At 31.6% G+C, this 15371-nt stretch overlaps 1 protein-coding gene across 1 annotated transcript in view; it reads left to right on the plus strand.

Annotated features, from left to right (window-relative positions):
- LOC129231927 (4-hydroxy-2-oxoglutarate aldolase, mitochondrial-like) overlaps positions 1–15371 on the plus strand; it is a 39433-nt gene that overhangs the window by 19670 nt on the left and 4392 nt on the right. The window contains exons 5-6 of the mRNA XM_054866278.1: positions 9731–9827; positions 14220–14353. Coding sequence (XP_054722253.1) covers positions 9731–9827; positions 14220–14353 — 231 coding nt within the window. The remainder of the gene's footprint in view (positions 1–9730; positions 9828–14219; positions 14354–15371) is intronic.

Below are 15371 nucleotides of genomic sequence, written 5' to 3' on the forward strand. Positions count from 1 at the left end.
AATAATTGTCCTTAAACAGAGTTTGTCGTTAAAAAGAATTGGGCAAAAAATAACATTAGAAAAACATTTGCAGGCTTAGGACTGTCAATACATTTTTTTAAATACATATTGGCGTGTTTAGAAATGTTTTATTCACTATTATGTTTTTTATTACTGTATTCTTATTGTACAAATCAAAATCATACATGTTTATTACATAGTACACAAAAACAACATTACAGTATTCATTTTCACTTACTTTACAATATTATTTCTATTTATAATTGCACATTACATTTATGAAACAAATATTTTTATAAAAAATCTAAAAATGTTAATCGTTTCAATGGAGGTCGTGTTTTTAGAGTAGCCTTTCTTCAAGTTTCTCAAGAAGGTTGAAGGAGTCATCTTCCATGTTTGATGACACTATGTACCTGCGAAGAATAACAAGAACAGAATTTGCATCTGAATAAGAAGGGGGTGGTGTCTTGGCTTTGTCATCTTCGATATCATCTTCAACCTCTATACATGCACTTCCATTTGCTGTGTCTTCATAGATCTCTTCTAAATTTCTGATGGCGGTTATTATGACATCTTCATCACAATTGAAAAAATCTTGCACGGAAATATCTTCATTGCCACGCAACAAGACTTTTCCATTCTTCGTTGGTGATTTCCTCAGTGTCAAGTTGCACATCTGCTAGAATCATGTGTTCTTTAATGCCGATTCCAGCTGCCCAAAAACAGTTTTTAATCGTGTCTGAAGGAATTTCTTCACAGGCAGATGTAATCATGTGCATAGCTTCCAAAATTTTAAATTTTTTAATTTCATTTTTTTTTCAGAATAATTACTAATCAATTTCCTGGTCAAGGATTTTCGATAATGTGCTTTTACACTACAAATTATTCTTTAGTCTAATGGCTGCAACTTACTAGTGCATTGCAGTTAAAAATTGTAAATTGAAACATTTGTAAGTCCAGGAATATTTGTAGGATGTGCAGGGCAAAGATCAATCAAAAGTAGGGTTTGTCTTCTTTCTTTCCGCATTTTTGCATCAAATTTTTTAATCCATTCTTTAACAATAGAAGATATCATCCATGATTTGCTGTTGTTGTTGTAGTCGCAAAGTTTTCTTTTAATGTTCTTAAAACAGCGAGGCTGCTTGGATACAAGCAGCTATTACAAGTAGGGGGATTTTTTTTGAGCCATCTGAATTTGTGCATAGTAAAACAGTTAGTCGCTCCTTACTAAGCTTTCCTCCAAAACATTTTTCCTTCTTATAAGTCAAGGTTTTACTTGGTATCATATTGTAAAAGAGACCAGTTTCGTCTGCATTGAAGATGTTCTTTTCATCGTATCCATCTAATATCGTTTCTAATTCCTTTTTCCATTCCAGCACCATTTTCTCATCAACCAATCCACTTTCACCACATATGCTTTTGAATGAAAGTCCATATCTTTCTTTGAATTTTGCCATCTAACCAGCCGAAGCTTGAAAATTCACAAATTCCAATTTTTTGGCGAAAATTCTAGTGTTTTTTTTAAGTATAACTCCAAAAATTGGAACATTTGGGGCTCTTGTTTCATGAAACCATTGCAAAAGTGCTTTGTCAAAATCATCTGATCAGCTGCCTTGAATTTTTTGCCGCTTGTTGTTTCGTAATTATGTGCTCCTTCGAGTATTTTTTCTTTATTCGCTAAAATACTTTTGAATGTAGATTCTAGTAGACAAAACTTTTTAGCAAATTGTACTTTTGATGTATCAAAGTTTTTCCTCCCTCTCTTCAATAATATTCACTTTTTCCTGTAGCGTAACATGCTTTGGTTTGAGGCTGTTATTTTTCATTCTACTCAGAAGAATTTGCACAAGAAATGTAAACTCAATTCCGATAATCAGAACAAAGAGAAACAGCTGTGGTTGACGGGTTGTTGGACAGAAGGTTTGTAATGTACCACTGGACTAGGTAGGGGAGGGGTGGAAGGGGAAGAGTGTTTTGATAAAAAGTGGGGCCGTGTCAAGACAACGAGTCAATGTGACAATACCCCCCCCCCTCCGCTCATTTATTTGTACTGGCCTGAGTAACAAGAAAACTTGTTTTCAACTTCTGGAAATTCTCTTGCTTAAACGGTTTTAAAGGATTGTAAAAACGGGTGAAAAAGGGAAAAATACCTGCGTAAAAATCTTTGTTAAGTAGGATCAGTATCGTCTTTAAATATAGACTTTTGCTCTTGAAGGAGCCGGGACCAAAAATAGCGTCTTTAAATAGAGATTGTCGTTAAGTAGAGCATCATTAAACAGAGAGCCAACTGCAAGTATTTAATAAAATCACAACTGTGCAGTTACTAATGCAAACTACATTCAATTTTTATGGGGATGATGAAACAAAATCATGCACCATGCCTAAAAAAATTATAAAGAAGAATAATGCTCTTTATGCATGTAACTAGCTGTATCGTTCATAGTAAAATGAGTACAGTTATGTGAGAAACAAGGTGCATAGATTAAATGTAAATTCAAAAATATATTAGTACTTTTGGTGACATAAAATATTATTATTATTGTTGATGTTGTTGTTGTGTTAACCATATTCAAAAAAAAAAAAAAAAAAGAAACGAAACGAAAAAGAAAGAACTAATTATTGTTGTAGGGTCAATCCATGTCACTTCAATCCAGTCATGACATCCATAGTCTCAGATTTTGGTGAAATTTGGCACAATTGTTCCTTTTATAAAGTTATGAGAGAATGCAAAATTTTTTTCCTGTATCTCGAACGGTTTAGATTTTATAGAATGTCAAAGTTTTCTGAATTTTACGATTTTTGCCGATGGCGCGCATGAAAACTAATTTGCATTTCTGCAGAAAATAAATTATAACTTCCCTATTTACCAACGAATATTGTTGAATTTTTTTTAAAAATAAACCTGATTATGCAAGGATTACAGAAAAAATACAATTTCATCAATAATTATCAATAAAAAAATGTGAAAAATTTCTAAAGTACAATTTATTAAGTTTTTTTGAGAAAGTTTTGAGCTATACTTAAAATGAGATATCTCCAAATGGGTAGTAAATAATCCCTCCATTTTTTTTATTTCTGATCTAAAAGATGTATTTTATCGCATAAAAAAATAATTTAGGTGGTTTTTACACTCCTTCATTTCAACAAGGGGCACAAAACATTTTTTAAGATAGCTGCATGAAGAAAAAAAACATTAACACCAGCCTTGCTCTCAAAGGGTAAAAATCTGACTACTATTATGCAATTTTGTCTGGATGAAAAATTAGATTGAATATACAACACTAAATGGTAAAAATTACATTTAAAACTTGTGATTACAAAAATTAGGTGCAATGATGAACATCCGATGAACATGTTTATTGCAATGAAAATTAGAGACGTACCGTGTAGCACTTTGGCCGAGTACCGAGTACTCGGCCTTTCACTACTGGGCCGAGTACCGAGTTACTGAGTACTCGGCCTTTCACGACTCGACCGAGTTACCAAGTACCAATTATGTTTTAACAAGAACCACCGACACACATGTGATGAATTTTGAACTTATTGGAATAGTAGTATAGACCTCCTTGTCCATATAATAGTTTTTAAAACTAAATTCCTGGTGAAATTTAATTACGCATTATATAAACAATTTTGTTTGTCAAAAATTTTACCAAAAAATGATTTTTAAAATTAAAAATAAATAAATAAACGGTATGATTAATCAAGTTGGAATTAAAACAAATTACAGTAAAATCCCTCTAATGCAGACACTAACAGGACAATTTCTTTTATCCGCAATAGAGAGGTGTCCGCAAGGCAGGGGTTTAATAATGTTATTTGCATTGGAACTGGGGAATTAAAAATTGTCCGCATAAGAGGGGTGTCCGTTAGGAGGGGTTTCACTGTATACCAATCAATTATAGTTCTAGTCCGCCAAACATAAATATTTTTTTAAAGCAGATAAAACAAATGTGCAAGAACACTGCAGACACATGTTTCCGCCCCCCCCCTTACAAGGAATGTCTTTTTCAGTGCATAACATGTGAGCTAGAGAAGGTAAAGACATTCAACAAAAAAATCCAACTTTTGTCGGATGCCTTTAAATCCACGAGCTCCCATTTTGTGCATAGAAAAAGGAATTCCTTGTAACTTCCAAAACACGTATCTGCAGTGTTCCTACACTGTGCTTTTAACATTGTTTTATTTCCTTTAATTTTTTAAGCAAAGGTATTTTTATATTTTTTATAACTAATTTTTGTTTGTAGCAAATATCCATTTTTAATATAAAAATTCCATATTTTCTATACTTGCCTTTTTTGCATAATTTTTAATAAACAAGTTAAATAAACTTTGGGGACATTAAAAGAAAGATTTATACCATTGAAGCATTACAAACTTCATTATTCAACTTCATCCCTCAAAATTTAAATTTGACTTATAAATTTTAATTGTAAATTATTGCAGAATATAATGCTTGCTTTTTTTTAAATATAAATTTTGGTATCTGTCTTGGACAATATTCAATTTTTTGCAACTACTCGGTATTGGCCGAGTATCTGATCAGAATTTGGCCGTGTACCGAGTACTCGGCAAATTGGCCGAGTATGCCGAGTACCGAGTAATTACCGAGTACTCTAATGAAAATCATCAACTTACCTCAAGGAACATACATAATGTTAAAAAATCTTTTAACTGCAGATAAGTGAACTAATACTTTCAAAAATTGAGCTGACAATACCCCCCCCCTTTTTTTTCTTCTATTTATGATCTTAAAAATTCATTTTATCACATTTAAAAATCACCTTTGTAATTTTTCCCTTCCTTCATCATTTTTTTAATCTTTAAAGATAGAAATTGTTTCAACTAACTTCTCTGGGAGCTTCAAAACCAAAATGTTAAGCCAAAAAAAAAAAAGTGATCAACCAGGATAATCCACTGTCATTCATCTTTATTCATCAAGTAATAAATAAGAGCTCCCCCTCCCTTCCTCCTACACTTCCAAGTGATGAATGAAAATAAACAAAGTAGCTGCACAAACCCCTTGAGAGGCCCAATGAGCCTCTCTCTTTAGAGGCTCATTTAGCCCCTCCCCTCCCTTGAGAGCTCATACATGAAACTTGTCTGAAAAAGTTAGGTCTTTTTGAAACAGAACATATGACCTTGACTTGTGTAAAATATACAAGTTCATACCACATATTATATGATTGGAGATTGTGCAGTTGCACTTAGGGTTTCCCACACATGAAATCATCATAGAAACAGAACTACAAACCTTAACCAGTCAGTCATTCAAAAGCTGTTGCTTGAGTAACACATATGATTGAGTTTAATACTTTAACTGTTTCTTATTTCCAATTACAGTATTTTTAGTTGTAATTAGAAGTGAAAAATTTTTGTTCTAATATTGTCGTTAAAAAAAAAAATTGCTAGTAAAATTTTGATTTTGCATGGCTGTAAACCAAAAATGGAGACATGTAGCGTTGGAGAAGTTACGCATAGTGATTGTCATTTGTTGAGTTTTGTCAAGAAAAAGGACACAAAGAGTACTAAAAACCTCTCTGAATCTGAGTTAACTTTATTGAAATTAAGAACAGGTGCAAGCAATGAGTTAAAAACCATTTGTCTTCATCATCAATGTGTGTATTTGCAAAAGTATGAATTTTTACAAAAGTGTTGTTGTGATCCTTTTGAAAGACACAAATCTTCAATTCAGAAAGGACTTCGCATTGTAACTTTAGAACTAAGTAGGACTATTTCAGCAAAAGGATTTCAAGTGAAACCAGGACAGAAGCTTTGTGCAAATTGCAGGAACAAGTTTTCTCAATTGAATGAATTTTCTGACGATATTGAAAAAACTAGTGAAAGAAGAAATTCCTCAGAAGAAGAAGATGATGGATTGAATCTTAATGAGTTAAAAAAATTACAAAAAAAAAAAGACAAATAGAGGAACTGAATTCTTCTTTGCATGATATTGGATGCTCCCCAGTGAAATTACATGCACTTGGAGAACACAGCAAACCATCTTATGGCAAAGAAAAGCTACAGAGAGTGCATGAAACTGTAAAAGAAAAAATTCAAAATATTCTTGAAGTTAATTTGCCAGAAGAAAAAGATGTCCCAGAAAAAGATATTATTCAAAAATCCAAAGATCTAGATCAACTTATTTCCATTATTAAGAAAGACTTAAGCAAAGCTCCCAAAAAAAAAAAAAAAAAAAAAAAAAAAAAAAAAAAATTCAAATGATGACAATTCCAGCTGCATTGATGTGGCCAAAAAGGAAAATAATACAGACTTTCAATGCTTCTGATTACACAGTTCGCAAAGCACAAAAACTGTTTAAAGATAAAGGTTTTTTAGCAGAACCGGAGCCAAGACAGGGGAAAATGTTACATAAGTTCTGAAACTATTCAATTAGTAGAACAGTTTTATCAAAGTAGCGAACATTCTAGAATTCTGTCTGGAATGAAGGATGTTGTGAGTGTTCGAAAAAACGTTTACGAAAGAAAACGCTTAATTTTGTGTAACCTCAGGGAACTGTATTTAAAATTTAAAATAGAATACCCAAATATGAAGATAGGTTTGTCCAAGTTCTGTTCATTAAGACCAAAGTGGTGTGTTTTGGCTGGTGCTAGTGGCACACACTTAGTGTGTGTATGCACAATTCACCAAAATGTAATTTTGCTAATTAAGGGCGTGGGAGTGGTAGAAGATTACAAAAAACTTATGTCCTTCATTGTTTGCCAGGACACAAAAAGAGAATGCATGCTGCGACATTGTGATGACTGCCCATCAAAAACCAACCTAATCCAGTTTTTAGAGTCTAAATTCGAAAATTATGAAAATGAAGAACTTGTTGAGCACAGCCAGTGGGTTACTACAGATCGTACTGAAATGATAAGATGTTCAAGCTCAGTGACAGAATTCATTGATATATTGGTTGAAAAATTGAACAAATTGATTCCACATGCATTCATAGCCAAATCGCAAACTTCATTTTTCAAAAATTTAAAAGAAACTGTTTCATCATACATTGCTGTAATATCAATCGATTTTAGCGAAAATTATGGTTTTACAATACAAGATGAAGCTCAAGGTTACCATTGGACCTCACAGTCATGTACTATTCATCCTGTTATGATCCATTGCAAAGGTCCAAGTAATGAAAAAAATATTTCATCACTTTGCATAATATCTGATGACCTAAAACATGATGTAGCTATGGTGCATAAGATTCAGGACATAGTAATAGCATTCATCAAAGAGAAACACCCTCAAATCAGGATTGTTCACTACTTCATTGATGGATGTGCTGGGCAGTACAAAAACAAGTTCAATTTTATAAATTTGTGCATGCACGAGAATGACTTTCAACTAAAAGCTCAGTAGTCATTCCACGCAACTAGTCATGGAAAAACGGAATGTGACAGAATAGGGGGTACTGTCAAATGTGGAGCCAGAAAACACAGTTATCAACAAGAGCTAGGCAAAGAAGTATTAACCACAAATGATCTTTTTGAGTTTTGCAAAACTAGCTTCAAAAATATTCACTTCCAATTAATTTCTAAACAGGAAGTTGATTTAACTCGCCAGACATTAGAAAGTCGATTTAAATCAGTAGAAACTCTTCCCGGAACAAGAATGTTCCACAATTTTTGACCATTGGATAATTTGGGAAACATTGAAGCAAGAAGAATTAGTAGTGATGAAAAACCAGCTCTCACTTTCAATCTCTACAACAAACAGCAAACTTCAATTGTGAAAATAGAACAGTTGTATTCTGGGTGCTTCATCGCAAGTATATATGACAATTTGTGGTATTTTGGCATGGTGAATGAGGTAAATGAAGAAGAAAAAGATGTTACTGTAAATTTTATGCATCCTCATGCACCTTCACCATCATTTTTCTGGCCAAATAGGGAGGATATTTGTGCAGTCCCTATTACTCATGTCCTTGCAGTTGTGGAGTCCCCCAAAACAACAACTGGAAGAACTTACCAATTTTCTCAAAACTTTATGAAAACAATCAACTCAATTTTTGAAAATACAAGTTTCCCTATCTGCAATTAAAAGAGTATTTAATATTATGCATGTTCCTTGAGGTAAGTTTTTAAAGATTGCGATTTTCATTACAATGAACGTCCTCATCGAATGTTCATTACAGCATGTAATTTTGTATTCAAAATTTTTAAATGTAATTTTTACCATTTATAAGTTGTATATTCAATATAAAGGTATGCTCCAGACAAAATTGCATATTAGTAGTCAGATTTTTACCCTTTGAGAGCAAGGCTGGTGCTAATGTTTTTTTTCTTCATGCAGCTATCTTAAAAAATGTTTTGTGCCCCTTGTTGAAATGAAGGAGTGTAAAAACCACCTAAATTATTTTTTTATGTGATAAAATACATCTTTTAGATCAGAAATAAAAAAAATGGAGGGATTATTTACTACCCATTTGGAGATATCTCATTTTAAGTATAGCTCCCAACTTTCTCAAAAAAAACTTAATAAATTGTACTTTAGGAATTTTTCTTATTTTTTTATTGATAATTATTGATGAAATTGTATTTTTTCTGTAATCCTTGGATAATCAGGTTTATTAAAAAATTTTTTCAACAATATTGGTTGGTAAACAGGGAAGTTATAATTTATTTTCTGCATAAATGCGAATTAGTTTTCATGCACGCCATCGGGAAAAATCGTAAAATTCAGAAAACTTTGACATTCCATAAAATCTAAACCGTTGGAGATACAGCAAAAAAAAATTACATTCTTTCTTACATCCATAATAGAAACAACTATGCCAAGTTTAATCAAAATCCGAGACTATGGGTGTCAAAATCTCATTTTTTGGGTTGATTTGACGTGGAATGACCCTGTAGTGATTTTAGTAATAGAAATAATTTTTGCATGTGATAAATTATTTGTTCACTTACGAACCTGTTGAAAGTCTTTTTTTAGGTTAGGTTACATATTTATGCACATTTAATTCAATTAAAACACCGAGTTTTTTTTTTTTCTTTTGCAAACTTTACTTTTTGCACACTAGAAGCGAACTTTATTTTTGCGCTATTTAATTAAATAAATGAAGCGCACAGTGTTTTTGAGTGATCATTGTTTTTATTAAGGAAATGGGCGAAGAGGTTAAAATAAATAGAGGTGAAGAAAATTTAGAGATAGATCGTAAAGGTAGATAGCCGCCAAAGGCAGCAATCTTGGTGTTTAATGGTGAATGGCACAAAAGGCAACTGGAGATAGATTTTGAAAATATTTTATTCAAATTAATATTGATTAATATACTGATTAATACCATCACCAAATAAACAGCCACCAAAGGCATCAATTTTGGCGTAAAAAAGTGAATGAAAAGTAAGCCACAAACAGCCACCGTAGGCGGCAGCTCGCATAGAAAGGTGAATGGCATAAAAAGGTGAACCCGCTGGTTGCCGCAGGTGGCTAGTTTATTTGTAAAACTCTTTTCATGCCATGTTATAGAAATGCCATGTCATGTGATAAATGCCCACCCCTTCCTGTGAGCAAGGGCATGCCCCTCCCCTAAATATTGCAAAGACCCTGAAAAAAGAGAAAAATACCCCTCAAAACACCCCCTGAAAATTTCAATGGCACAGTCAGTGCCATGCCCCCCCTCCCCCCCCTGCTTCGGGTGGGCAACCCTGGAAATGCATAACTATAACAACTTAATTAAAACATTTTTTCTGTAAAAATAATTCGCCATTATTTTACTTCACAGATTCAAAAAATTGGTCACATCATATGTAAAACCAAAGAAAATGGTTTTCAAGTTTTAGCAGGTTCAGCAGGATTTCTTTATGCTGGCTTATGTGTAGGTAAGATAAGTGCTAACAATTTTTTTTTACATCATAGGACATTTTATGTATTTGCTTTAAAAGTGCATTTTTTTTCCATCTAAATTAATCAAACTTTCCTCTCTATTAATCATGTGATTTCTAATAGTTTTTCAATTCCATTTCATTTCCCTTTCATTCATTTTCATTTCATTCCTTTCTTTTAAAATGAATGTAATTTCATTTAAGACTAGTTCCGATTTCAATGCAAAGTGCAATTCAGAACTAAACGAGCCCATTTTCCCGTATACCAACATCAGCTTTCTAGCATCTGATCAATACTTTCTTAATTAGCTAAGATTGCAAATCATGTCGAATATTTTTTAGTATTCAAAACTGATTTCTAAAAGCAAAGAAATTTCCAAAGCTGATGAGTACAATCTGAAAGCAGCCTTTCTTTTTCTTTGGCTTTGTTTATATATATATATTTAATTCCTTCCCCCCCCCCCTTTTTTTCAATTTTTTGTTACTTATCATTATTCTACTTAACTTTTGTAATGTGCTGCTTTGTGCAATTTTAAATTAAAGTTGTGTTTTTTTTTTTTTCGTTTTCTCTTCGCTACTTTTTTTGTTTATTTGTTTTATGTATTGTATATATATCTTTAATCTCTGAAAGAAATAAGAATCATATATAAGAACATCAAACTCAATACATTTCATGAAAAAAAAAAAAAGTTTGCAGTTTAGTTTTCTTTTGGGTAAAAAGACTTCCGATTTTATTTTTCTCCTGTTGCCAAGAATTTTAAAAGCAAATAAATTAATAAATAAGTGAAAAGACTCAATTAAATAAATAATTTTTTATCAGAAATGAGATCGTTTGTAGCGCTTTCTTTTTCTTTTTTTTCACTCTGAACTTATTTTTATTTTTCGTTGCCAAAAACAAAAAAAAATGATACCAAACCTTAAAATTAATATAAAAGAAATCATTTCAACAATCATGACTCAATGTAAAAATATTTGCACTTTGAATTAATTTTATTTTATTCAGTCAAATTTATCTCTGACTTGCGTTATGTCAAATCTACAAAAGATGGTATTTTTATTTTTAGAATAACTTTTTTCTTATTTCTTGAAACCAAAAATCAAGAAGTTCCGTAGTTTTCAACATTTTTGTATCACAAAAATAATTTCAAGTGTTGTTGGTTTCTTAGATAAAAAGGTTTGATCATAATAATCATTAATACAATTAAATTCATTCCCATTTTTATTACAATTTTGCTGGACTAACAGATGTAAAACCCAAAAAGTGCATATTTTTGTGGAGGAAAAAAAGCTGAAAACGAATGTAAAAGAGCTTGCAGTTCATACAGTATGATCAAAAATTTACTCTATCAAATGCTCAATTAGTTTTTCATCATTGCTAAGTCTAGCGTGAAATTAACTTCAACTTTTGTTCATAACTTTTTTGTATTTCCATTTTGTTTGTTCAAACTACTAAAATGTATTCAGAATCTAAGTTTTCTAGATTTTTGGTCCTAAAAACATGGTTTCTAGTGCTGTTTAAAATAAAAAAAATTGAGTTTTGCCATATGTGCTGCTGCCTAAAATTTTTCGCGAAATTCTAGGAAAACCCTAAAAATCATCAAATCAGAAAGTAATACTGTCGGCCCCACTTAATCGAATATCGTTGATTCCAAGAAATATTACTCGATTAAGCGGGAAAATTTTCTTTACCTTTCTAAATTGACAATATTTGTCTCAAAACATAATAATTGTAAATGAATAGCTATATAAAGGATATAACTAGTGTTATTTGTAAAATTTATTTAAGGGGCATTTCACGGTATTTTTGACATTTGTGTAGAGTCCGTAACGTGACCTTATTTTGCCATAACATTTCAATTTACCGTTCGATTTGCAAATTATTTTAATTTGAGTTGGTGTGTTGGTAGGAAAAGTGCAAAATAAAATAATATGCTAATCAAAAAGTAAATTAAAAAGTTATGGCAAAAAAAGGTCTTGTTACGGACTCTACATAAATATAAAAAATACCGTGAAATGACCCTTAAATAAGCTAAGTAAACAACAAATTAGTTTACTAATTTATTCATATATAATCGTACGTATGAAAGTTATAAAAAAGTAACTTTCAACTTGAGTTATGAAATGTTTGTCTTAGCACGTTGTTTCAGTACAATATTTTTTGAAAAAAATTCTGTAATAGTGGATTGCTTGCTCCAAGGTCTGTTGGGAATACTTTTCCCCAAGTCCTTTTTCCCCTTTTCATCTACCGTGTATTACATTTAATATTTTTCAATATATTTTCATCTGAAATGTATATATTTCTTTGTGTTATTTTATATAATTATCGACTGCGCTGTTTATTGTTTTTTGTAATGACAACCACAAAAGAAATTAAATAGAATGAAGGAAACGTTTTGATGAAAAATAGAAGTTTTTTCAAGCCAGTTCAAGGCAAAAAATATTGTTTTATATTTTTACATCAACAATTGTTCTTGCTTAACTTATTTTCTAATTTATTCAAAAATATTTTAACAAAAATATTATTCAATTATCTGGGGAAAATATTTGATTAAACTGGGATCTTTAACATTGCATCTATAGGGAAATATTTTGTTCTGAGAGGTTTTATTTCAGGGGTAGAAGTGACCGACTTGTCACATATAGGACATTTTCCACAAAAAATATAGGACAAATATAGGGCACATTATATGAATAATTTTGCTATGAAAAATGAAATAATACATATCATATATTATTTAGTTATTCTTATCAATGTTATTGTTTCAAAAAAAAAAAAAAAAAACTCAAACAAAATTATAACTTACATCTTTCCTGTAGTTGAAAGAATAATTTTTGAAAAAAGTGTACTTTATAGACTAAATAACTGAACAAAATTTGAACAAAGCTGATTTTTATTTTTCTTCCCCACTCATGACCTAAGTAAAAATTCCACTATTTTCTTTACACTTGAATGTTTTAGCATGCTGCCTCAAATGGTTGCAAAATGACAAACAGTTGCAAAAAAGGCAAAAAGCGGTAAAATCATCTTTTCCTTTAGTGCACATGCACCAAAAGTTGTACAATTTATGTCCTCCTGGTTTAAACCACTCCACACGAAATTGTGTTAGGCAATGCGATTTCGCCATTATAATTCCACTTAATACAATAAACTATGTTTTAACGTCATAAGGAACTAACATTCGATGATCCCGAAATTTTACAAAAAGAAAAGATTGCAAAAAGAATATTAGGAAATTCCAATTGGAAAATGCACTGAACACAAAAATATACAAACGATTTCATTTCATTTGATTTATGGTAACACCTATTGGGGTATATAGCTATTCTCAGCAGAGAAGATTTTACCTCTAATAATCCACAACCTTTTTCCATATTTCATTTCCAGGACAATACACATGAAAGACATACATTACATAGGAATAATATAACACTCATGGCTACAGACGGGAATCGAACCTGCGCCTCTCTGCTTACAAAGCAAGTTGGCGAAACCACACGGCCACCAAGGCCCCTATACCAACAAAAACGAAAACCCCCATGATGGAAAACAAAACAAACCGCTGTTGCCCCCCCCCCCAAACACAAAATTCTAAAACCAACTTCAGACTTAGTTCCAGGGCCTGATTACTGAATAGGCCAACTAGGCCATGGCCCCACTTTTTAGGATCCCCTAAATGGCTTTTTTTTTTTTTGTTATACCAATAGCTAAAACATTTCGGCAATGGCTAAAATTGCAAGGGTTGAATACACAGGGGCCCCAAAAAAGTATATGGCCTAGGGCCTCCTGATACCTTAATCGGGCCCTGCTTAGTTCTCGAAACTCCACCAACTATAGAGTGATGTCACATTGCTGTAGCCAATGAGAGAAGGTGCCTGTTGCAGGATTTAGTCAGTTGTGTTTTTTAATTTGAAATTCGTTCGGGTACGTACTTTCAGCGAAAAATCCGATGTCAGAAAGTTTATTTACTGTTCTTTTTAAAAGATATATAGGGTAAAAAAAGGGAATATAGAAAATATAGGACATTTTTGAAAAATATAGGAAATATAGGACAATTTTGATGCTTTTTTTGAAAATATAGGAAATATAGGATATATAGGACTACTTCGACCCCTGTTATTTGTATAAACAGGGTATTTGTTTATCCATTACTCTATTAAGCGGGGCTGACACTACTTACGTGTTCTACATAAAAAGTTTAGTACCATAAGCTTTGTGCAAAAAAAATCTATTAGATCAGCATTTATGTCGTTGATTTAAATTTACTCACAGATTTTCTTCACCCAGAATGCCAAAAAATATGGTAAATTCTTGTTCAAAGTAGCTTTTGGTAAAATGTTTTCATTTATTTCTTTCACCGTTTTGCTTATTTATTTTTATGTGTTAAACAGGCTGTGTTGGAGGCGTATTAGCTCTGGCTAATCCACTGGGACCACAGGTTTGCAAGTTATATGAGCTCTTCCATGATGATGATCATGAACAGGCATCTTACCTACAGCACCTACTTATAGAGCCAAATCTAGCGGTAACTATTATTTACACCAGGGTTGGCCGGATTGGACTCAATTGGGTGGGATCCAATGGGGTTTTTTTTGAAAAAAACCATTTAAAAAACCCTATAGTTTAGCCCAATTTTTGGCTTTTTTAAAATTTTCATAAAAGTTTTACAAAAAATTAATTAATTTGAATATTTTCACAATTTAAACTTCTTTTTTATTTGTTCTTCACCACAGACAATGGACATAAAAAATGAATTTTGAACTTCAATAGTATTTCTCAACTCTTAACGGCATTAAAATAATACTTCAAAGATTTTAAATAAATATATTTAACTTTTTTCTTTAACTGGTCAATAACTAACTCAAATTATCTTGACTAAGTCCTTTCACATATGATTTTCTCAATATTTGTAGATTGTACAGAGGAAATTAATCTAGCTAAAAGGCTTTCATGTGAATTATTTTCTGCAAACCAACACGTCACAAATCTCGAATAAACAAGGTATATTTTTTTAGAAATTAGCAGGTTTTACAAACGGTCTGACAGAAAACAGAATAGGATAGGATGTACAGTATTTTCATTATCTTGCAAAAAAGTTTAAAATTTCTTACTCTGTACACAGAAATAGAAAAACAGGTGACATAAAATTGAAAGAAATGTCTTGATTAAGCTGGAATTCAGTGAAAAGGGATTTAAATTACTTGATGTTCTACAGTAGTTTTGCATAACAAAATGAAATACAATAAAGTAAAATGCAAAAAAAAATGCAGTAATTAAAAACGAACAAGCAAACAATAGATTTTATCACTCGAGAAGCAACTTTGCCTTAACTGTGTTTAATCATGAAAACTAAAATAATCTGAAATTTCACCATTCTTGAGTTTTGTCGTCTTTTATACTTTTCTTCAGAAAACACTGAATTTTCCAAGTTTCTTTAACCCAAGACAATTTTTGTGCTTTGTCCATATACTTATGCAACAATATACTACAAACACCCCACATTTTCCCTAAAAAGAGACAAAAAAAAAAAAACATATTTCTTT

Source organism: Uloborus diversus, chromosome 1, assembly GCF_026930045.1.
Source record: "Uloborus diversus isolate 005 chromosome 1, Udiv.v.3.1, whole genome shotgun sequence".
NCBI lineage: Eukaryota > Metazoa > Arthropoda > Arachnida > Araneae > Uloboridae > Uloborus > Uloborus diversus.